The following is a 26,102-nucleotide window of genomic DNA, read 5'->3' as shown; positions in this document are numbered from 1 at the left end:
GCACCATTTCTGATACTCATTAACATTGCTAACTAACACTGTTTACCACATGGTGGCATTTCCCTAAGGAACCACCCTCTGAAGTGGTTCTTCCCTGCCTCATCTGGTGGGTGGCCTCAGCTGTCACTAGTGTCCCCCAAAGCAGCCCCTGCCTCGCCACACCTGGAAGGCAGCCTCAGTCAGCACCAGTGCACAGCAGTGTATCTGCAATAATTAAGGTTGGGCCTCGCAGCCAGCCGCACCAGAGGCCCATCCTACACACCAGTACGCCAACAGCAGTTGCAGTCAAACCCATCAGCCAGTTGCATTGGGAGGAGGAGGGGGGCTGCCCTGCACACAAGTGTACTCGCAACACTTGTGGCCAGGCCTCACAACCAGCTGAGCCGGGGACCAGCCTCGCCTGCCAGTGCATCTATAGTAGTTGTGGCTCAGCCACAACAGGAGGCCACACAGGGAAAACCTCTGGAGCATCTGGTTCTGGTGACCAGGGAGTACTGCATCATTGGGCCCCACAGGACAGCTTCTACATAAAGCTACTTTTTCAAGACCAGGAGACGTAGCTGATCTACCTAATACACAGAAACAAACAGGCAAAATGAGGAGATAAAAGAATATGTTCCAAACAACAACAACGAAAAAAGACAAAAGCCCAGAAAAAGAACTAAATGAAATGGAGGTAAGCTGTCTACTAAATAAAGAGTTCAAAGTAATAGTCATAAAAATGCTCATCAAACTCTGCAGAACAGTGGGTCAGCTCAATTAGAACTTCAACAAAGTGATAAATAATGTAAAAAAGAACCAATCAGAACTTAAGACTATAACAACTGAAATGAAAAATATACTGGAGGGAATCAACAGCAGATCAGATGATGCAGAAAAATGTATCAGAGATCAGGAAGACAGGATAGTGGAAATCACCCCATTGGAAGAGCAAAATAAAAAAAGAATTAAAAAGAATGAGATAGCATAAGGTACCTCTGGGACAACATTAAGTGTACTAACATTCGCATGATAGGGGTCCTGGAAGGAGAAGACAGAAAGAGAGGGCCAGAAATATTTGAAGAAATAATGGCTGAAAACTTCCTAACCTGGCGAAGGAAACAGACATCCAAGGAATCAAGGAAGTCTCAAACAAGATGAACCCAAAGAGACCCACACCAAGACACGTAATAATTAAAATGTCAAAAGTAAAAGAGAGAATCTCAAAAGCAGGAAGAGACAAACGACTAGTTATGTACAAGGGGCCTCTCCTCCCCCGCACCACAAGGCTATCAGCTGATTTTTCAGCACAAACTTTGCAGGCCAGAAGAGAATGGCACGATACACTCAATGTGATGAAAGGGGAAACCTACAACCAAAAATACTCTACTAAGCAAGGTTATCATTCAGAATTGGAGGCGAGATAAAGAGTTTTACGGACAAGCAAAAGCTAAAAGAGTTCATCACCACTAAACCAGCATTACAAGAAATGCTAAAGGGACTTCTTTAAGCAAAAAAGAAAAGGCCAAAACTAGAAATAAGAAAATAAATGAAAGAAAAAAATCTCACTAGTAAAGACAAACACATAGTAAAGAAAGTAGACCAACTACTTATAAAGTCAGTTTGAAAACAAAATGGCAATAAGTACATATGTATCATTTATTACATTAAATGTAAATGGACTGAGTGCTCCATTCAAAAGACATAGGGTGGCTGAATGCATTAAAAAAAAAAAAAGATCCATACATATGCTTCCTACAAGAGACTCACTTCAGATCTAAAGACACACAGACTGAAAGTGAAGGGATGGAAAAAGATATTCCCTGCAAACAGAAATGAAAAGAAAGCTGACAGGTAGCAATACTTGGACAAAATAGGCTTTAAAACAAAGACTGTAACAAGAGACAAGGGTATGACATAATGAAAGGTATCAATACAAGAGGATATGACACTTCTAAACTCCTATGCACCCAACATAGGAGCAACTAAATATAAACAGAAAATATTAACAGACATAAATGAAGAGATTGACAGTAATACAATAATAGTAGGGGAATCAAATACTCTACTTACATCAATGGATAGATTATCTAGACAAAATCAACAAGGAAACATTGGCCTTACGTGACATGTTAGACGAGATGAACTTAACAGATATCTACAGAACATTCCATACAAAAACAGTTGAATATACATTCTTTTCAAGTGCATATGAACATTCTCCAGGATGTATCACGTTAGGCCACAAAACTAGTCTCAATAAATTTAAGAAGATTGAAATCATATGAAGCATCTTTTCTTACCACAATAGTATGAAACTAGAAATCAATTATAAGAAGAACACTGGAAAAAACACACATGGAGACTGAACAACATGCTACTAAACAACCAGTCGGTCAGTGAAGAAATCAGAGGAAATCAAAAAATACCTTGAGACAAATGAAAATGTAAACGTTACAATATCTATGGGGCAGAGCAAAAGCCTTTCTATGCGGGAAGTTTATAGCAATAGAGGCTTACCTCAAGAAATAAGAAAAATCTCAAATAATCTAACCTGACACCTAAAGGAACTAGACAAAGAAGAACAAAGTCCAAAGTTAGTAGAAGGAAGGAAATAATAAAGACCAGAGAAGAAGTAAATGAAATTGAAGGTGGAGACCTGACTCTCTCTGATTTCAAACTATACTAAAAAGTCACAGTAATCAAAACAGTGTGGTACTACCACAAAAAAAACCCCACATAGATCAATGGGAGACTAGAGAGCCCAGAAATAAACCCACACTTACAGGAGGTGTGATCGGAAAGTACAATGAATGTTTAAATTATAAAAGAATTTATTACAGTAAAAGACACATTGCCATTAATCCCCCTCAAACTACGTCCCCTCACTTCGAATACACTTATCCCATTGTTCTTGCCACTTTCTGAAGCAGTTCTGGAAGTCCTCTTTCATGAGTCTCTTTAGTTGTGCTATCATGGTTGCCTCGATATTCTGAATCAATCTGACTTTGGGGAAGATCCAGAAGTCGCACGGTGCCAGAGCCAGTAAATAAGGTGGATGAGGACATGTTTTCATTTGACAGAAATTGCCGTTACCAGAAGACAACGAGCCTTTCCCATTGTGATAAAAAAAAAAAAAGGTGAATGCTGCTGCTGAGTGCAATCCAATGGAAAGGCAGGGATCTTCAATATGGGAAAAGGTGCATCGAACCTTACTAACAGTATGTGACAAGTTTTAATTTATTCGGTGCAGTCAGTTAGGTATAAGCTATGGGTGAGAGAAGGTGTGTTCTAAAGTGTGCTGTAAAACTTCCTTTATCATGACAATGCTCCATGTCCCACATCACTTCTGGTATGGCAATTTCTGTCAAATAAAAACATTACAGTGTGTCCTCCTCCACCTTTTTCACCAGATCTGGCACCGTGCAACTTCTGGCTCTTCCCCAAAGTCAAAACGATTCAGGGCATCGAGGCAGCCATGACAGCTCAACTGAAGACACTCATGAAAGAAGACTCCAGAATGGCTTCAGAAAGTGGCAAGAACAATGGGATAAGTGTTTGAAGTGAGGGAGAGTATTTTGAGGAGGATTAAGTCTTTTGGTAATGTGTCTTTTACTGCAATAATTTTTTTTATTTAAACATTCACTGTATTGTTTGATCACACCTCGTATGATCAATTAAGTTTACAACAAAGGAGGCAACAATATACAATGGGGAAAAGTCTTCAATAAATAGTGTTGGAAAAAGTAGACAGCTATATGCCAAAAAATAAAACTGGACCACTTTCTTAGACCATATACAAAACTAAACTCAAAATGGACTAAAGATTTAAATGTAGGACCTGAAACCATAAAACTCCTAGAAGAAAACAAAGGCAGTAAACTCTTCACATCTGTCTTAGAAATATATGTTTAGATGTGTCTCCTTGGGTAAGAGCAACAAAATAAAAAATAAACTAAAACGTTTTTGCACAGCAAAGAAAACCATCAACAAAACGAAAAGGCAACCTACTGAATGGGAGAAGATGTTTGCAAATGATGTTTCTGTTAAGGGATTAATATCCAAAATATGTAAAGAATTTATACAATTGAACATCAAAAATCCAAATAACCTAACTCAAAAATGGGCAGAAGACCTGAATAGACATTTATCCAAAGAAGGCATGCAGATAGCAAACAGACTCATGAAAAGGTGCTCAACTTTCCTAATCATCAGGGAAATGCAGGTAAAAACCACAATGATATCACTTCTTACCTGTCAGAATGGCTATCATCAAAAAGACAAGAAACTAGTGTTGGCAAGGAGATGGGGAAAAGGGAACCCTTGTGCCCTGCTGATGGGATTGTAAATCGGTGCAGCCACTATGGAAAACAGTATAGAGGTTCCTCAAAAAATTAAAAATAGAATTACTACACAGTTCAGCAACTCCAGTTCTGGGCATTTAGCCTAAGAAAACAAAAAAAAACTAATTCAAAAAGATATATGCACCCTTACGTTCATTGCAGCATTATTTACACTAGCCATGATATGGAAGCAACCTAGGTTTCCACTGATAGATGAATGGATAAAGAAGATGTGGTACGTACAATGGAATATTACTCAACCATGAAAATAATGAAATCTTACCATTTGTGACAACATGGATGGACCAAGAGGGTATTATGCTAACTGAAATAAGTCAGAAATACTGTATAATTTTACTTATATACAATAAAATAAGTCAGAAATATGTATAATTTCACAGAAATACTGTGTAATTTCACATATATGTGGAGTCTAAACTAAACAATGAACAAACAAAACAAAACAAACAGACTCATAGATACAGAGAGCAAACTGATAGTTGCCAGACGGTGAAGCGGATTAAGAGCTGCAAACTTATAGTTAAAACAAATAAGTCATGGGGATGCAATGTACAGCATAGGAATGAATAGTCCATAACACTGCAGTAACTTGGTACAGTGACAGATGTTACTAGACTTCTCATGGTGATCACTTCATAAGGCATCAAATGTCAAATCACTATATTATATACCTGAAACTAATATAATATTATATATCAACTATAATTAAAAAGAGCTTCACATTCCAGGAAAAAAGAACATTAAAGAAGAGGAAAGAAGAGGCAAGCCGTTTACATGAATACTGTAGGTCTGTGCATCACTTTCTTGGAACTTAGATTTAAGTATACTAATTATTAATTCATTATCTTCTTTGATTCTATAAGCAACAAGGGCCTCTTCTGTTCCAGTCCCCATTCTTTTGTGTGTTCTTTAGAGTTTTTCCATCAAATGAAGAAAAGGCAAACAAACTGCCCCGGCTGCATGGCTACAGGTAGTATACAGCACGTTCTTTCAGGTTTCTGCTCAAATACTCCTCTTCCCTGACGACCCTCCACAAAATCGCACCTCCTCCCACTCCCCTCCTCATCCCCCTTATCTGACTTTTTATTTCTCTAGAGTAGAACTTCTGAAATTTTAATGTACGTAAAAAATATATGGGGATCTTGTTAAAATAGAGATTCTGATTCAGAAGGTGACATTCAGAAGGCCTGACATTTTGCATTTCTAGTAAGCTCTCAAGTGTGCTTGATGCTGCTGGTTCCTGACCTACACCTTGAGTGGCAGGTTTTACTATCACAGTCTAACATACTACATGTTTACTTGTCTTCCTATCACCTCTAGAATGTAAGTTCTCTGAGTGTAGACTCTGTTTTAGCCACTGCTATTCTCTACGTAGAATAGTGCCTAGTACATATTTAGAGCTTACTACCATTGTTGAATGAACGAAATTTTATACAGTATTGCCAATCTTAAAAACAAAAACAGAAGCAAAAACCTTCCTTGAACCCATATTCTCCTCTAGCTACTGTTCATTTTTGTGCTTCCCTTTATAGCTAAACTTTTTTTTTAAAGATTTTATTGGGGAAGGGGAGCAGGACTTTATTGGGGAACAGTGTGTATTTCCAGGACTTTTTATTGGAAAACAGTAGTGTGTTTTTCCCAGGACTCAGTAGCTTCATCCAAGATAGTTGTCTTTTTAATCTTAGTTGTGGAGCGCGCAGCTCAGCTCCAGGTCCAGTCGCTGTTGTTAGTTGCAGGGGGCACAGCCCACCATCCCTTGCAGGAGTGGAACTGGCAACCTTGTGGTTGAGAGGACGTGCTCCAACCAACTGAGCCATCTGGCCACCCGGGAGCTGAGCAGCAGCTCATTGACTTCATTCTAGTTGCGGAGGGCGCAGCTCACTGGCCCATGTCGGAATCGAACCAGCAGCCCCGTTGCCCAGAGCTCCCACTCTAACCAATTGAGCCACCTGTCCTCCCTGCTAAAGGAACTAGCTTCACATCCTTCCTTACTGTTCTTTTCCTCAATTTTCTATTTTGAACATTTTCAAACATATAAAAGTTGAGAGTACAATGAAAAACTAACTACATACGTTTTTACCTAGATACATGAATTGTTAACATTTTGAGATATTAGTTACACCTCTCTCCATTTACTTATACACACACGTGCATGCTTTTTTTAATGCTGAAGTTGTAGATAACAACATTTCATCCCTAAATACTTCACCATCTATCCCCTTAAAACAAAGATGTTCTTTTATTTAACATTGTAATTACCACACCCGAGAAATTTAAGACTGATACAATACTATTATCTATTATACACTTTTAAATATCTCTGGTTGTTCCTAAAATGTTCTTGTGACTGTTTTTCCCCAATCTAGGATCTAATGAAAGACCATGGATTACATTTGTCTTTTTAGCCTCCTTTAAACTAGAAAAGACTCCCTTTATTTTGTCTTTCAATGAACATTTTAAAAGTGTAGAATGTTCCACTATCGGGATTTATCTGATAATTCCCTTTTGATCAGATTAAGGTTAAATCCAATGGCAAGAATACTACAAAGGTGATGTTGTTTCTTTCCCATTACATCACATGAGGCACATAATGGCTGAGTTTGTTGGTTATGGTGAGATCCACCAGATCTCTCCACTGTACCTTTTTCCCTTTGTAATTACTAAGTAATATGTGGGACCATGTGACTCTTCCTTTTCCCCAGCTATCTTTTACTGATGGTCTTAGTGTGCCTTGATGATTCTTGTCCTCCCAAATCTCTTTTAAATCCACTTCAATCAGGCTCTCATTACCATCACTCCATCCAAGCCGCTTGTCAACGTCACTAATGATCTGCATTTTGCCAGATCCGATTGTTTCATAGTCCTCTTCTTACTTGACCCCTCACTGGCACTGATTCAGCTAATCAACTCTTCTTAGAATGTTGTTCTCATTTGGGATCCGGGACAATGCTCTCTGGGTTCTCCTTTACACACTATGCTGGATCCTTCCCCACCTGTCACTGGTCCAACACCCCTGATCTAAATCAAGTCTTGCCTGAATTATTACTAGCCACAGCCTCCTAACTTGTTTGCCTGCTTCTATCCTGCCCTATCCTATAATCTATTCTCAAAACAGCAGTCAGAGAGATACTTTAAAAATATAAATCAGATATTACACTAATATGCAAAACCTCAAAAGACTTTCTACATCATTCTATATAATAACCCAAGTCCTATCGACGGCCTTCAGACCCTACAAGATCTAGCCCCCTCCTGCCTGTTACTTCACTCCTTACCATTATCTTTCTTGATTTGCTGTTGCACAGTGATATGCTCCTGCACAGAGATCTAGCTCTAATAGCCTCCTTGATATTTCCTAAGTATGGGACATACAGCTGCCTTGGGATATTGCCCTTATTATTTCCTCTGTTCGGAATACCAGAGAAGTTTCTACCTAGCTGGCTTCTTTATTTTCTTCAGGCCTCTGTTCAAATGTCACCTTTTTAAAGGTGCTTTCCCTGACCACCTTACTTAGCAGTCACTCTTTATCCTCCTAACCTTGTACTCCACCCCTGACTCCATACCACCTGTATATAGTCTGTTGAGTTAACCTCTATATCCCCAGAACCTAGAAGAGTACTTGCTGTGTAAATAGGAATTCAATTATTCATAGACTGAATATTTGTTAAATGATGGACTGTTTATATATTTTATTTCATAACTTATGATGGTGACATGAATTATCTTTGGGAATCCTGCACTATAATACACCTTTCTGCAAAGATATCATCAACTCACAAGCTTACCGCTCTGGTACTCAATTCCTTCTTCATTTCTGGCCACTTAGGATTTTCTGTGTTTCTTATGAGTTCAGCTATGCATTACAAAAAAATCTTAATGATCATTCTAGCATTCTAGGTGTTTGTAGCAGGATAATTTTTAGTTATTGTAATGTGCCAAACCCTAGAACCTGTTACTCAAAGTAAACAATATTTTCTGCAATGTGAAAATGTGTAAAGAAGAAAAAAAATATTTCAAAAAGGTAGCCCCTTATCACAATTGATCCAGACACTGCCAAACTACAAGGCATCCTACCAGGCTGACAAAGTTTGTTGGACTCTTCTGTCATTGAAGGGGCAGCAGTATGCCTTCACTGAAAGAGAATCTTACTCTGGATTTGAATTTCCCTTCCATATACCAAATGTTTCTGTCAGCGCACTATTTGTGGACATGCTGAATGCTTTTTTTTCCACCATCATGGCATCCTAGAAAACATTTCTGGTGACTATGGAACTGATTGTGAGGAAATACAAGAAGGCTTATGCCCTCAGGATTCACTGGTTTTATCATGTTCTCTATTACCCTGAAGTAGCCAGCCTGATAGTAATATGGACAAGCCTACTGAAGACTCAGGTATAGCACCAGCTGGGTGACATCTTATGGGGCTAGGTTTCTGTTCTACAAGATCCTGTGTGTGCCCTGAAAGAGGAAGCAGTGACCAATTTCTCCCATAGTCAAAAATCTAGGACTCAAGGAACAGCTGTCTCATTAACACCCTTAATGGCCCACTAATAAAATTTTTGCTTGTCACAACTAGTTTGTTAGTTTAAAGGTCATAGTTCCCAAGGTGGTGTAGAGGAGGGAGAAGAGGCAATGTTCTAACGGGATATGACAATAACTTCACTGAACTAGAAGCTGAGGCTGCCACTTGGTCATTTTCAAGTCCTCATACCCTTGAACCAGTAGGGTGGTATAATTTATTCTGATTAGCAAGGGAAATAAAGTTACTATTATACAATGGGATCAGGGAGATGTCTAGAACTCAAGGGATTTTCTGGAGATCTCTCTTAGTATTACCATATGAAAAGAAAAAAGTTAATGGAAGACACTATTAATCCATTAAAGCAGGATCACTAATGGCCCAGAATCTTAGGGAAAAAAAAGTTTGTATCATGTGCCAGCTAAAGAACCCCAACAAACCAAAGTGCTAGTATCAGCTATTCTGTTATCATTTCTACAACAGGTCATGTGGCTTGCAGCTTATATTTTCACCTTCCTATTTCTACTTTCCATTTCACAAGTCGTCTATCTGCATCTTGTAACACTATAACCTAGCACTGCGAAGTACTGTCACCACATGGTACCACAGCTGTGTCCTCAACAGCCCATTGTGCCATTTTATCAGGCAACTTGACATAGTAGGTCAGAGAAAAAAACAGAACACACCAAAAAAAAAAAAAAGAAAAAAAGAAAAACTATTTCACAGTTAAAGTGCTACAGTCTCCCCAAAACAGAAATAAAACTGGAAGATTTTATTTTACCTTTCAAGACTGGATATCAGAATTTATATAACACGTATAGAGAACCATTTGACCTAAGGGAGGTAGCATGATGTAGTGGAAAGAACACTGGACAAATAGGCAGAAGACCCTGAGTTCTAATTCCAGTTTTGCTACCAACTAGAGATATGAACATTAAAAAAAAAAAAAAAAAATCACATAGCTCCTGAGTCTCACCACAGACGTAAAATAAAAAAGTTTCTAAATGTTTCGTTATAGGTAATTTTTTAAAAGCTTTATAATATTTCTTTCAACTGAAATCTTACAAAGGAGTGCAATATGTAAAATTAGTAAGATAATGATAATGGGGTGTATGTGTGCGTGCCCCACCTCCACCACATGGCCTTATGACACCACAGCAGAGAGCATAGTTTCTGACCTAGATGTTAAATGAAATCCCCAACAATTTAAAAACTTCATAATTTTCATAATCAATTGACTTTGAAATAAAAATAAAAAGACTTCTCTGTGTGACCCTACAGAGAAACCAAATTAAAATGGAAATTTATGTAAACTTGGAAATTGTTATGTTGTAAAATTGAAATGAAGGGTAATAATGTAATGATTAATGCAATCAGAAGATGGCAGACTTCAAAATATTTAGAGAAAGAGTGTAATAAATTTTTTTGTTTAGGGCATAGATTTGGAGGCACAAGAAATCTAGTACATATAAAAGATTTCTAATTGGCAGAAAAAAGTCTGGTATTTGTAGCAAGTAAATTCATAGCTTGTAATTAGCAATTAAGATTGTCCAGGTAGTTTAAAAGAAAATATGCAGCTAACACAAGTATTCAGATCTCTGTGGTAAGAATATAATACACTGTTTTACTGGCTTGATTAATTGGTTCATAAAATAGTATCTTATGAGTATGGTCAGCTCAAATCAAATCCTTTACTTCATAAAGATCCAGGCAGTATTTCCCAATTAGTTTGGCTTTCAATAAGAGTAAAATAAACTCTTCATAAAATTATTTTAAAGCCTAAGTATTTAAACTTCTAATAAAGCCCAAATCATTTATGTTAGATTCTGTGGTGTAGTCTTACTCTTATTCAAGTATATGAGAATATACAAAAATTCACTTCTGGAAACTGCCCCTAGCTTCCCTAGGTCCTAGACTTTTGTATTAGATTTGAGTTCACTGTTAAACCAAGTTAGTAGTTGGGTACTGAAACAAGAATGATGACTTATCCAAAAAACACACTATATCCCAGGAATTATGTGGAGATAATTACAATGTACTGACACTTAAGAATAAATTCATAGTTTGGTGTGCTCTGACTCTCCTAGAATAGAGGATGTATTAAAGATTTCAGTATGGGATTTAAAAGCTCATTTAATTCTTTATCAAAAGCAAAAAGACTTCTACATACTTCTACTCAAAGCAAGCACTTATATGATGCAGTACTAATTTGGAAGAATGAACAACGAATAGGAAATGGATATTTCTCTTACTTGGTCATTTATATACACTTAGGTTTGTCCTATCTTTCCAATTGTAAGGAAAAGACCTGTGATCAATAAACCAGTGTTTCTCTATCCATCAAAAACCATCATAATTGCTGACCAGCTAAATGGTTACATAAAGTTTCTACCACCATAAATATTATAATGTAATATAATTTTTTGTCATGTCTTTGAAAGCAATGAAAGCATTTATAGTAAATATTCGTCTTCTCTAACTATATTAAAAAATTCATGGCTCACCTTCCAAGCATGATAAGTACCAGAGGGATCAGTCTGATATAACCTTGGGATACCATCATCATCAAAACCTACAATTAAGGCAGAAATACCAAAAGGTCTTCGTCCATTGCTTTGAGTGTATTTCTGAAAAATAAAATGTTTTCATAACTACTTTCTGTATAAGGCCATAAAAAGGATCACACTGTTCCTTATCAAGCAACAAATTCTAACACTAAGTAAAGTATTCTTGCCAAAATCTTCTTTATTGATTCTTACACTGTATAGGTTTAAGATCCTCTTCCTGACTTTCTGGACTAACCTCAAATCCATGATGAAATTTTTAAGGAATTAATGTACACAGTCTATAAAATAACATAAAATAAAACAATAAATTTGGTTATATATATGGTCTTAAAACTGTTTTCTTGTTGCTTTATGTACATTTTGGTAACATAACTAAATTGCAATCTCTTGAATACAGCAGAGAACTGTATATGTCACACCATTTTGGTTCCCAGGAAAGCAGACTTCAGAGAACTGTGCTTTGGAAGTACTCCTTGGTTTACTTTGGGAGACACTACAATTGTTACTATTATTATCAAGTATTCTTACTTGATACTATTATTATCAAGTATATCGTGTTCACTATATACTAAATTATCTCTACATAAAACCCAACTAAGACTGTCTGTCAGGTCCAAAACAAGGAAACCCTTGTTTCTATTGAAGAAAAAGCAAGATTTTTCCTCAGAGACAACAGAGCACTGAAAACCAAATTGTATCTCGTTTTATTTCAGTGCCAGGAACTTCCTGAATTTGTGCTCCAGGGAATGGAATTCAACTAATTCTGAGACTGGTACTCCTAGAAGTTGTACAAAGAGGCAATCCTGACAGAAACCTCAAGACCACATTTGTAGGCAGCTTCAGGAACTGTATGTAACTTTATGGCTTGAAATAGCTTTATACTAGTTTTCTTCCTGGGCTTGTCTATGTATCCTATTTTTATATTGTTATATTTTATTGTACATGTATTTTGATAAGCCACTTCAAATTATGAATGCCAATAACTGGGCTATACAAACATAAGTAAACTCTTAAATAATAGGATTTATGTCTTAATTTCCCTGTATATCCTAATGTTCCTATATTGCACCAAAGTATGAAGTAGATGCTTTGTAAGGATACCTTAGAGGAGACACCATTTTACTTGATTTGCTTAATCAACCACTTTTTTTTTAATGAAAAGGTAATACATACACAGGATTAAAATAATTTAGAAGTACCAAAAGTGTACCGAAAGCATATCTCTTTCATCCCAGAACCGGTACCCTGCCCAGTGGCAACTTCACTATTATAGATTTAAAATGTGTATTTCTATGAATGTGCTATGTAGAACCTTTATATTTCTAGAAGAGAAACTAAAAACCACAATTGGGAACCTTGTATACACAGTGTATTACACCGTTCTTTTTGGTGTACACCTTTATAACCTCTGGGAATATCAAAGCAAATGAAGTAAACAATATAAAAATATTGGACATCCCTGCAACATTAAGAAAAATTTTAAAATAGGGTAATTTTTCATAAGTATGTAATTGAAAACTTTATCTAGAATATATGGACTATAAAAAAATCTCTACATGGACAAATGGTAAAAATCCATGCCAGAAAGTGTTCTAAATGTTTCAAATGTACTATTATCATTTAATCCAACTCAACAAAATTGGTATTACTGTAATGCTTACTTTATAAACAAGAAAATTTGAGGCGAAACAGGCTAAATAGTTTGCCCAAAACACTAACTAGGAGGTAGCAAAGCCAAGATTCAAACCCCCAAATTCTGGCTCCTAGGGGCATATTCTTAACTAGAGCGCCTGTCAAAAGGAAAAATAGTTTATGCTAGGAGAAATGAAAATAACAAACCAACATGTGGAAAAAATCGACTTCACTACTAATTATAAAATAGAAATTAAAACAACTACACAGCACTATGTTATACCTATGTGCTAAATAAAAGAAAAATGAAAAACCCAATGCTGCTGATCCTTCAGGGATACATTTATGCATTGTTGGTTGCACAATAAAAATTGGTTCAATCTTTTTAGAAAGTAATTTAGTTACATATAACAAGAGTCTTAAAACCAATTATAATCTCTAATCTAGAAATCCCATGCTGAAAATCAATTTAACAATATAATTCAAAAAAGAAAAATAAGAGCTGGGACTAAGATAATGTTATCAAAGTAGCAAATTGAAAGCCAGCAAGCAAGAGAGAGAGCACCAGAATGAGAGAACGAAAGAAACTGGAAACAACCTAAATAATTACCAGATAGCAACTAGAAATAGTATGACAGGCATACCTCAGAGATATTGCAGGTTGGGTTCCAGACCACCACAATAAAGAGAATAGCACAATAAAATGAGTCATAATCTTTTTGCTGGTAGAGTCTTGCTTTCAATTTGTAATAAATGCAACATTGTGAAGTGCAACAAAGCCAGGTGCAATAAAATGAAATATGCCTGTATATAGTTAGTAAGAATAAGTATGAGGGCTATGTTGACATATATAAAAAAACACATAAGTGAAAAATTACTTGTATACCTCATGATTATACTTAATGTCAAATCATGTATCTACTCATGGATTCGGAAGTCATATCTAAAACAATTCAGTTGTGTTTAGGTTTGTAGGTAAAAGAATCATGGGTATTGCTTTGGTAAACTAAAAAATGGTTCTCATCACTGTCTCCAGAAGTGAAGAAATCCCCTTAAAAGATTAGATTTATTGCTCTTTCAAATTTTAATATAATTTCCTGAACTGATTCTGATTGAGATTCCTGGTGATCAAATCAATCATTCCAACTGGAGTAAGATTATGAGTATGAAGTAAATGTGAGAAAGAATAAGGAATTTAGTAGACTTAGTAGACTAAATGATTGAAGTGACTGTAGTATTTCCATGATTGGACCTATAATGATAAAGGAGAAAACTGGAAGAAATCTGTTGGAATGTTGGCTTACCTGCTTTAAGGTTGCTATGAAGCGAGTTATATATTCTACAGTGACTGGGTCCTCGACTGTAAGCTTATAACTCTGGCACTCCACACGGGCTCTGTTTATCACTACTCTAGCATCAGCAGTCAGTCCTACAAAAGTAGTTGGTACATTACAAAAAAGAATGACTTTTTCCCTTGTCGAAAGGGCTTTAGCTACCATAGAATCTTTCTTACAGTGTCCTGTTTTTCTCAATGTATGTCCATTATAAAGAATTTGTAAAACAAAGTATCAGTTAGGCAACATTCTAATTTATTTCCTTCGGGATTTAATTCGATGCATTCTTATTTCCTTTTTTTTTCTTTTTTAAAAAATGTCCTTAAAGAATGATGGTTAAGCATTAATGTTAAGTAAATTATTTCCCAAAGAGTAAAATGGTTTAATTCATAGTAGCTGGGCTGGTACAATCTCTGTAGTCATTATTTTTTAAACTTTTTTTTGGAAGATACTAATGGCAGACTGTTCAAAGGTCGATGGTCTATCCTGATTAAAAAACCAATATACTTATTACCTAAACTGGATTACCTAAAATGGATTTCTTATGAAAACAATGAATATCACTTAATTATCTAACACATATCTATTGAATTCAAATTTCATTGAATGTAACTGTAACATCACTTCTCAGCTTTTTGTCTAGGTTATGAGTTTGAAAATTAAGAATGTTAAAAAAGAAACAGAAAACACTGCATCTTACTTTTGTCATACCAAAACATCATGTAATTAATCCCGAACACTTTTTTTTTCTTTTTTCCCCCTTCTTCCACCTCCTCCACCCCAACTCTGGTTCAAGCTGTTGTTTCTCAGTCTAGTTGTGTAGGACACAGCTCCCAGGCCCATGCTGGTATTGTGAGCCTTGTGCTGCCCCTGGCTGAGGCAGTCAGTGGCCAGTCATCGGCAGCTCATGGCAGCTTTCACTGGCTGCCCGCCGCTCATGGCTGCACACGGTAGCCCATGCTGGCCGCTGGCCACTCATGGCAGCACACGGTAACCCATGGCAGCACATAGCAACCCACGGCAGCTCATGCTGGCTGTCGGCCATTCACGCTGGCTACCAACCACTCACACTGGGCACTGGCCGCTCACAGAGACACACAGTAGCCCACGGCTACTCAGCAGCCTGAGGCAGTTCACGCCAACCCCCGGTTGCTCACGGCAGCCCAGCTCCAGGGACAGCTGTTGTTCACAATCTTAGCTGTAGAGGGCACAGCTCACTGGCCCATGTGGGAATCAAACCGGCAACCTCAGCATTAGGAGCACGGCGCTCCAACCACCTGAGCCACTGGGCTGGCCCTATAAGGAAATAAATGTGTTTCTATTAAAAAAAAAAAAAAGAAAACAACTAAAAATGTAAACAGATGCAATGATTGTAAACATTTCTATTAAAGACTTCTTTGGCATTTGATCTTCCCATTGTCGTTTTGTTTCTTTCCTCATTCTCTAAATACCACATTGCCCAAAATATTCATTCACAAAGTCTCTCAAACAGCTATTTCTCATATAACAATCCGTCTTTTGCAGTCACAAACTCTTGCTCCCCTTCCACGTCTTTTAAAATCATGTTTCTACAAACCTGGAAGAATTGCCAGTCCTTGAAGATGGTTAATAGTAGTCAACAACGAAGAACCTGTTAGAATATGCCACTGTTAAGAATCACCTTAACACTCGTGGGTAGGGTGCGAAATACAATCAGATAGTTAAAGGAAGAGAAACGGATTCTCTTCTTTGCAAATGTTATCTGAGAGAAAAAATGGGAGGAGATTGATTTAGACTATTCAGTGAATTAAAAGCTTCACTCAATTAGAAAATATCAGAAAGGAGATTTCTAAGTATTTCCCCTTTATAATGCAAATATGATTCAAAACTGCAAAATATAAAAGTATCATACTTAGAAAGTAGTAGTAGAACTGATTCAAACAAGAAAATTAGTGATAAACTTGCCAAATTACATGAGTAGCATAAGTGTGTATGTATCTATTTTTAACATAAGTAGCAATTATACTAATCAAAACTAAATGAGTAGTAAAAAGAGAACAAATTCTATTTAAAGAGCATTGAAAATTTCAATTTCACTGTTTATAAATAAGCAATTACAGAAATGAGTCCTTAGTCTAGTGCTTTTATAATTGTACCACAACTTTACCTTGAAAATGCTATCATAATGTAAAATTTCTGCTATTAAACAGAATTCCACATGCTACATGAAATAATTTTTTTTTTAATTCTTTGGTTTTTTCCTAAGGGCTGTTTTCCAAATGTTAAAAGCACAGTATAAATATACACATCAACAAAAGAATGAGTTTTTTCAAAACAGAACTGTATTTCTTTCTGATATGTACTTATTGTAAAATATTCCATCAGAGGGAATAAGAGATATCATATAATTCCACAATATATAAACAGAACTGTTACCATACATATTCTTTTGTAACCTATTTTTAATATGTATGTCAATACATACAGATCCTACCACCTCCTTTTTTAACTGTCACTAAATAATAGTGATGATGATGTAGTAGTAAGAGCAGTTAGTGGTAACAGTAATATTTGTTAAATACGTATGCCAGACATTGTTCTAGAGGCTTCCTCTGTATTAACTCAATTAATCCTTGTAGCAAATCAATAAGGTAGATACTATCATTAACCCCATGTTACAGATGACTACACTGAGGCAAGGAATTGCCCAGTCACAGGTATAGTGGATAATGGAGTCTGTCTTAGAACCCAGTTGGTATGATTCCAGAGCCTGTGCTGTTAAGCAACTGCATGGATATACCATGATTTATTATACCAATTCCCCAATAATAGACATTTAGGTATTTTCCAATTTCAAAAATCAATGAATATTAGTAAATATCTTACTCTGCTAAAAAGTTATATACATTTTTTAATTATTTTTACATTAAAGTCTGAAAGGTATATGTATTACAAGTTACAGCATTCCATCATTTATATTAAGATGACTCCTTTAAAAAAATTTTATTGTAGTAAAATATATGTAACATAAAATTTACCATTTTAACCATTTTTAAGTGTTCAAGGCAGTGGAATTAAGTACATTTACATGGCTGGACAATCATCATCATCCATCTCTAGGACTTTTTAATTTTCCCAAACTGGAACTTTGAATACATGAAACAATAACTTCCCATTTCCTCCACCCCCAACACACCTCTTGAACCATTTTTTCTTCCTCTATGAATCTGATTACTCTAGGTATCTTATATAGTAACTGTCCTATTGTGACTGTATTTCACTTAGAATGTATTCAAAGTGGACATTGTTGACTTATTCCTGATCTTAGAAGAAAAGCTTTTAGGTTTTCATCATTGACTATGATGTTTACTGTGGGTTTTTCACATATGACCTTTATCATGGTGAGGTAGTTTTCTTCTACTCCTACTCTGTTGAATGTGTTTATCATAAGAGGGTGTAGAATTTTGTCAAATTCTTTTTCTACATCAGTTGAAATGATCATGTAGTTTTTCCTTTCATTCTGGTAATGTGGTATATTACAGTGATTGATTTTAATATTTTGAACTATACTTACACTCCAGGAATAAAATTCCTTAGTCATAGTGTATAATCCCTTTAATACTGCTGAATTTGGTTTCCTAGTATTTTGTGAAGATTTTTACATCAATATTTATAAGGGATATTGGACTGTAGTTCTTTTCTTGTAGTGTCTTTGTCTAGTTTGGTATCAAAGTAATACTGGCTTCATAGAATAAGTTTGGAAGTGTTCCTTCCTCTTCAATTTTTGGAAGCATTTGAGAAGGATTGGTATTAATTCTTCTTTAAATGTTTGGTAGAATTCACTAGTGAAAACATCTGGTCTGGGCATTTTCCTTATTGAGAGGTTGTTGATTATTGATTCACTTTTATTACACATCTGTTGAGATTTTCTATTTTTTTCTTGAGTAACTTCAAGTAATTTGTATATTTCAAGGAATTCGTCCACTTCTTCTAGGTTATCTCATTTGTTGGTGTATGATTGTTCATAGTACTCTCATAATCCTTTTTATTTCTGTAAAATCAGCAGTAGTGTCTCCTTGTTCTTTTTTATCTTTATTAAATTTATTGGGGTGATATTAGTTAGTAAAATTATATAGGTTTCAAGTGTACATTTCTATATACATCATCTATAAAACACATTGTGTGTTCACCATCCAGAGTCAGTTCTCCTTCCATCACCATATATTTGACCCCTTTACCCTCTTCTACAACCCCACTTCTCCCACTTACCCTCTTGTAACCACTAAACTGTGGTCTGTGTCTATTGTTTTTTGTTTCTTTGCCTTGTTCATTTCTTGCCTTTGGTTGTATATGCCAAATATGAGTGAAGTCATAATGTTCTCAACTATTTATTTCTGACTTATTTCCCTTAGCATGATAATCTCAGATCCATCCATGTTGTCACAAATGGCAGTATTTCATCTTTTCTTATGGCCAAGTAATATTCCATTGTATGTATGTAATTGTATATATGTACCACATCTTCTTTATCCAGTCATGTATAGAAGAACACTTTTGTTGTTTCCATGTCTTCGCCACTGTGAATAGTGCTACAATGAACATAGGGGTGCATGTATCTTTATGGATAAATGTTTCAGAATTTTGGGGTAGATACCCAGAAGAAAAGGATTGCTGGGTCTAGAATGGTAATTCTATTCTCAAACAGTATAAAGGGAACCTCTATACTGTTTTCCACAGTGTCTGTACCAATTTACATTCCCATCAGCAGTATGTGAGGGTCCCTTTTTCTCCACAACCTCTCACACACTCGTTATTACTTACCTTGTTGATAACAGCCATTCTAACAGGTGTGAGGTGGTTTTAATTTGCATTCCTCTAATAGATAGTGAAGTTGAGCATTTTTTCATATATCTGTTGGCCATTTGTATGTCTTCTTGGGAGAAGTATCTGTTCAAGTCCTCTACCCATTTTTTAATTGGAATGCTTGTTTTTTGTTATTGAGTTGTAAATAGCATCCCCTTTTTCATTTCTGATTTTTAGTTGAGTCTTCTTTCATTCTTAGTCCATCTGACTAATGGTTTGTCAATTTTGTTGATCTCTTCAAAAACACCAACTCTTGGGTTTGTTGATTTTTTTTCTCTACTGTTTTTCTATTGTCTATTTATATATCTCAGCTCTAATCTTTATTATTTCCTTCCTTCTGCCAGCTTTGGGTTTAGTTTGTTCCTCTTTTTCTAGTTTTTAAGATGTAAAGTTAAGTTGTTGAACTGAAATATATTTTACTATGTGTTTTCAGCTATATATTTTCCTCTCAGCACTGCTTTTGCTGTATCTCATATGTTTTGTATTTGTGTTTTAATTTTCATTTGTCTCAAGATATGTCCTAATCTCTCTTGTGATGTTTTTCTTTGACTCATGGTTTTTTAAAGAGGATTATTTAATTTCCACATATTTGTGGATTTTTCAGTTTTCCTTCTGCTGTTGATTTCCAGTTTTATTCTATTTTAACTAGAAATGATACTTTGTATGATTTCAAGCTTTTAAAATTTCATTAAGATTTGTTCTGTGGCAAGATAATTCCTTTTTTAAGACAGTAAGAGAAAGATTATTTTTTGCTTAATAAGGTTTTTAAACTTCAATATAAAATTCTGATGGAAAAAACATGGTTAGAAAATGAACAACAAAAAAAAACAAAAAAACCCATAAGAAACATGTCTTGTTTGCTATACACAAATAAGCACATGAAAATATGTTCAACATCATTAGCCATGAGGTAAATGCAAATTAAACCCACAACAAGATTTCATTATATACCTATGCAAATGTTTAAAATAGAAAATAGTAACACTAAATGCTGCTGAAGATGCAGAGAAAATGAATCGTTCATACACCACTAATGGGAATGTAAAACACTACCAAAGCTCTGGAAAACAATTAGGCAGTTTTTTTATATAACAAAGCATGAATTATCATATGACCCAGCAATTGTACTCTTGAGCATTAATCCCAGAACAATGAAAACCTATGTTCACACAAAAACCTGCACTTGAAAATTCACACTAACTATATTTGTAGTAGTTAAAAACTGGAAATAATCCCAAACTGGAAATAATCCAAATATTCTTCAATGAGTGAGTTAACTATGTGTGGTACATCCATACTATGGAATCCTATTCAGCAACAAAAAACAACAGACTATTGATATATGCAACTGTATTTGGATTCATTGCAAGGGAATTATGCTGATTGAAAAAAAGGCAGTATGAAAAGGTTATACACCATAAGATTCTATTCATATAGCAGTCTCAAAATGACAAAATTATAGAGATGGAGAAGAGAACAGATTAATGATTGCCAGAGGTTAGAGATGAGGAGGAGGAATAGCATGGATAGCCTTGTGGTAATGTAAGAATTGTATATCTTGATTATGGTGATGGCTACATGAATCTTCACATGTGATAAATCTAACTACACACACACACACACACACACGTGCACAAATGAGTGCATGTAAAACTGGTGAAATCTGAATAAATTCTGTGGCTTGTAACAATGTCAATTTACTGGTTTTTGAAGATGTTACCATTGAGGGAAAATGGGGAAAGGGGACTACACTGTGTTTTCTTGTAATTTTCTGATATCTACAATTATTTCAAAATAAAAAGTTTAAAGAGAAAACAGCTACCTAAAGTTATAATTAAGGTAATATAATATATACCTTCTAACATTTATATTTTATCAAAGCTAACTATCAGAAATCCTAGTTTAGAGTTGTGATTTTCTAGAAAAAATAGGGTATGTTGTTTGTGTTTAATAATGCCATATATTGTGTATACATATAGACAACAGCTGTAGTACAGCCAAATGTGTTACCCTACCACACTAAAGATACTCTGTATCATTACTGTAGGTCTATAAGTACCTGCAAAAGCCATGCAGACATGGTCATCAAGGGCACAAATTTTCCTCACAGTTCTTTCATCTTGAAGCTTGGCAACAGATTTTTTTTCTACCCCGAGTACAACTATATCAGTACCTCGAATTCCAACCTGTCAAGTCATTTAAAAACATAATTAGTTGTCAGTGTTAACATTAAATCAAGGTATTCTAACACATGACTTATAGGAAAAGGCTTTTCCTTAAACATTCAATAAAAGTAAAAAATCAGACTTCTAAGGAAATAGCTGCACAGATCCAAGCATACTGAAAGTCCATTCCCCAAACTCAAAACAAAGAAGACATATGGGTAGAATATTCCACAAATGCTTAAACTACGTAAGTGTCCTAATCTCATACAATAAGAATGAAGTAGATAACAGTTAAGTAGATAACATTCTGAAATCTCTCCCAGGTTATCTCACAGTTTGGAGGGGTAGGGATTGGGGGTCAGAAGCAGTCATTATCTCACAGTTTGGAGGGGTAGGGATTGGGGGTCAGAAGCAGTCAAGAGAAAGACCAAATACCCTCACCCTAGATCACTGATAAACAAAGCCTCAATTCAAATAAGAATATAACAAGAAGAAATCATTGCTGTTCCTCCCTTCAGCCCTTCCCTTGGGAAGGACGTGGAAAAAAGTCCAAAGAATAATGTGCAAGGGTAGTAGTTCTCAAACAGGGACTTCTGGGGAAACATGGCTGTATTCTCAGGGGTGCAAGAGTAATCTATGAGAACTTTAATTCTATATGACAATGGTAATCTAAGTATTTTCATATTGGTATTTGTGTTTATGATTGCCTCATGGCCAAGTGTTTTATATAACATAACTATGCAAAAAGGTGTGTTCTGAATTAGCATTCTTGAAGTAAAAACTACAGAACAGATTAAATATAGAACTAGGCCTGAGATTACATCTTTCAATTAAAAAAAAAACCACAGACAATTACACATGATCTTGACCAAAAGACTGAGAAACGATAAAAACAGACAATTTAATCAAGGCTTTTGTTCTAATTGTTCCCTCACTTCATTCAAGTCTGTCAGTTTAATCCAACAGGCCTTCCCTAACCATCCTATCACAAATCAGCAACCCTCCCTCCACACACATGTTGAACCTCATACCCTATAGGGAACACGCCTTCTTATCACGCCATAGGACATCATAACAATGAACATATATTAGGACTTGAAGAAAATCTCAATATTTTCCCCAAATTGAAATAAATCAAACAAATTGATCACAAGACTACACAATAATTATTCTAACTTTCACCTAAGCAATTTTTAACTTTATAAAGAAATTAAAACTGCCAACAGGTTGGGTCAGGGTGCCTCTGTACAAGTGCCCTCACGACCGGGGAGTTGTGTGCAGAGCTGCTTTTTGGAGGGTTGAGTTACAGACAGAGGCTCATCCCATTCCAGAGATGGTGGAGTAGGGAGGGAGGAGAGAAGGAGGAAAAGAAAGTAGGAGGGAGTCAAGCGGGAGGTGCAGATTTGCATGACTGGCCTCAGTGGGAGGCGAGGCAATGCCAGCCAAGCATGCTCCCTTGTAAGTCCCTGGGGCCTGGCAGCCCCCCAAATAACTCTCCACCTTAATCCCTGGCCCCCTTGCCCACAGCCCCCATAGGCTACTGCTCTCTTCCTCTTACTTCAACCACCCCACCCTGTTATCTTTGTGGATGACCCAAATTCAAAGCATTTTGTATATATAAATCTTTTCTTTTCAAAAATAAAACAAAACAGAAAACACCTGCCAACACATACTATCTAGAAAATGTTTATAATGAAAATCCTAATATCAAAATCTTTTGGATGTGAACGAAAGTTTGCTCAGAAGAAAATTCATAATTTCATATTATAACATCAAACAAAATATTAAAAGTTCATTCAAGAAGTTCAAAAAGAAGTAAAAATATTTAAGCTAAGCTTAAAGGGAAATTAAGCCAAGCTTAGAGGGAAATTAAACTAAGCTTAAAGGGAAAAAAGCAGAAATTAATAATTAGGGAGAAAAAAAACAGCAACTGATAAATAATAACAGGATATTTTAAAGAAACAATTTTAAAAGATGTCTCAGTTAACCTAGCCAAAAGGCGGAAAAAGTAAATGAAATACATACACGTGTGAAAAATAATTTAAAAATTATAACTCTAAAAATTAATAAATTTGAAAACCTGACTGAAAGGATGACAGAATAGAAAAATTAAAAACTGCCCATACAGACTGAAAAAAGGAAAGAAAATTCAGTCTCACCAACAAACATGGGATAATTTCAGAAAAGCACGTGTCAGGCCTAGAAGGTTCATGAATAAATTCTTTCTAATCTTCTGTTATGGGTAATTCCTGTGCTAGTTAAATTATTCTATGGTATAAGTCAAAATGGAAATGTTCCTAACTCTTTTAAGGAAAGCTATGTAACAGTGTTAAAATCTGGCAAACATAATAGTTTCTAAATAAAAATACCAATGATTTGCACTTAGCAAAGCTGATGCTAAAAATTCAATAGCATCAAACTCCAGAGTTATGGAAAAATAATATATCACAAACAAGCATGGTTTATTCCAGAAATTTTAGGACCATCAATAAAAGCAAATATTTTAATATAAATGTTATATGGATAGCAGAGATCTGTTATTTTTGGCCTTCTGTCAACCACAGCACTTCAATCGTTCTTGGAGAAATACTGAGTCTTTGGGGGGTGGGGGGCTATAATGTAATCCAGTCTAGCCAAACCATAAATCCTTAAAGTTTTACAGGAAGTGTTTGAAAGACAGGATAATTCTTTCTGCTGTACATAGAGCTGGGAGCCTGGAGGCTAGACAAGACCTCCCACTTAGGTCTTGTCTGAGAGTTTAAGTAATAGGGAGAGAAAGCAAGGGATGGGAAGGGAGAGAAAGGGAGAGAGAGAAAGAAACATCAGTTCTACTGTGGTCATTTAAGACCCTAGTAGTCATTGAATTGAGCCTAAAAGCAAGGTTTACTACCCCTGCTCCCTTTTGGGTACTTGATTCAATAGATTCACATTTTTGCTTAAATTATTGTGAGTTGGATATCTGATGTTTGCAACTTAAACAGTCCTAACTAAAACAATTCAATAGTAAAAATTAAAAGTAAATGAAAAAAGCTACAAAGGCATTTGATAAAATTCAATATCCACAACCTAATTTAAAAACACCACTAGAAAAGCAGGAAGAACATTTCACAACTTGTTAAAAGTATCACAAACCAATAGCCAGAATAATCTCAGAAAATAAATCACCATCCCTTCACCTGTTTAAGCCAAAAAAACCACTTGTCATCCTTTACAACTCCCTCTCCCACACCCCACCCATTTCCAAGCAATTACCAAGTGTCTTTCCATTTTACCTGCAAAAGCTACCTACGTCTTCCTATCACCGCTCCAGTATAAGCAACCGTCATTTCTTGCCTGCATAACCTAGTAAGTTTTCCAGTTTCTAATCCTGCTCCCCATCTCTGCACACCCCTCCTCCCACTCCTCACTCCCCCAGCTGCACGCCCATCTAGTCTCCACAAAGCAGCCATGGTAAGCACTTAAAAACATCGTAGGGTCAGATTACTCCACTTGAATATCCTTTCATGACATTCTACTGTACGTAGAAATTTTTTTTTCCAATCTCCTTAGTCTTGTCTACAAAGCTGGGCGTGATCTGGCCGCTGCCTACTTTCCAATAATATGTCATTGTTGTTAACCAAGCAGCAGCCACACTACCTTCTTTCAAGACATTCTCAAACACAAGTCAGTTTCTTTCCTCCAAGCATTCACACGTGATATTCCCTTGCCTGGAACAGTTCTCTTATTTCAGGTCTCAATTTAAATATCGCCTCCAGCAGTCGTTCTCTATTATTCTCTAAACAACCTGTTACATTCTTGCAATCAGTTTATTTATTTACTTATTTATTTTAGTTATCTCTCTAAAGAGTAAATTCTATGACAGCAAGGAAACAATCAGGACATTTAGAAAGTGGGACACTCCAGCAAACAATTAACCCAGTCTCTTCAAGAAGTCAAAGGCTTGAGAAAAAGAGATGCCGTTCCAGGGTAAAACCGAGATATCTAACAGCGAAGTGCGATGCATGGGCTTTAGATTCAGACTCAAACAAAATAACTATAAAAAGATATTTTGTGAGCAATAAGGAAAATTAGAATGTAGACTATTACAAAATATTAAGGAATTTTTAAAATTTCATTCGGAGTGATAATGGTTTTAAGAAACATCTTTATTTTTTAGAGATGCATACTGAAATATTTACAGATGAAATGTCATGTTACCTGGATATGAAACAAATGGGATTTATTTTAAAGTACTCCATTGAAAAATGAATTTCAACCTAAACCTAATACCAAAATTAACTCAAAATGGATCGTGGACTTAAATGTAAAACTATAAACTTTTAGAAAAAAGGAAACAGGAAAAAAAAAATGGGGATCTACGCAGAGTTCTCAGACTTGGCATGAACCATAACAGGAAAAATTGTTCAACTAGATCTCATCAAAACTTCAAACTTTCGCTCTGTGAGAGTCCATATAAAGAGGATGAAAAGACAAGCTACAGACTGGGGGAAAATATATGCAAACCACATACCTGACGAAGGACTAGAACCTAGAATATATAAAGTACTGTGAAAACTTTGTAAAAAAAAGGCAATCCAATTAGAAAATGGACAAAAGACTTGAAAGACATTTCACTGAAGAAGATATACAGATGGCACATAAGCACATGAAAATATGTTCAACATCATTAGCTATTAATGGATAATTGAATTAAAACCACA

General features: G+C 35.7%; 1 protein-coding gene across 1 annotated transcript in view; it reads right to left on the bottom strand.

The window, feature by feature from the left end:
- The window catches only part of PSMA8 (proteasome 20S subunit alpha 8), a 36,282-nt gene that overhangs the window by 3,820 nt on the left and 6,360 nt on the right, over positions 1 to 26,102 (bottom strand). Inside the window, exons 2-4 of the mRNA XM_033087623.1 lie at positions 21,297 to 21,423; positions 14,366 to 14,490; positions 11,367 to 11,489 (exon numbers count right to left, since the gene is read on the bottom strand). Of these exons, the coding sequence (XP_032943514.1) occupies positions 11,367 to 11,489; positions 14,366 to 14,490; positions 21,297 to 21,423 (375 nt within the window). The remainder of the gene's footprint in view (positions 1 to 11,366; positions 11,490 to 14,365; positions 14,491 to 21,296; positions 21,424 to 26,102) is intronic.

This window comes from Rhinolophus ferrumequinum, chromosome 19 (assembly GCF_004115265.2).
Source record: "Rhinolophus ferrumequinum isolate MPI-CBG mRhiFer1 chromosome 19, mRhiFer1_v1.p, whole genome shotgun sequence".
In the NCBI taxonomy this organism is placed as follows: domain Eukaryota; kingdom Metazoa; phylum Chordata; class Mammalia; order Chiroptera; family Rhinolophidae; genus Rhinolophus; species Rhinolophus ferrumequinum.
This window is presented reverse-complemented; position numbering and strand designations above follow the sequence as displayed.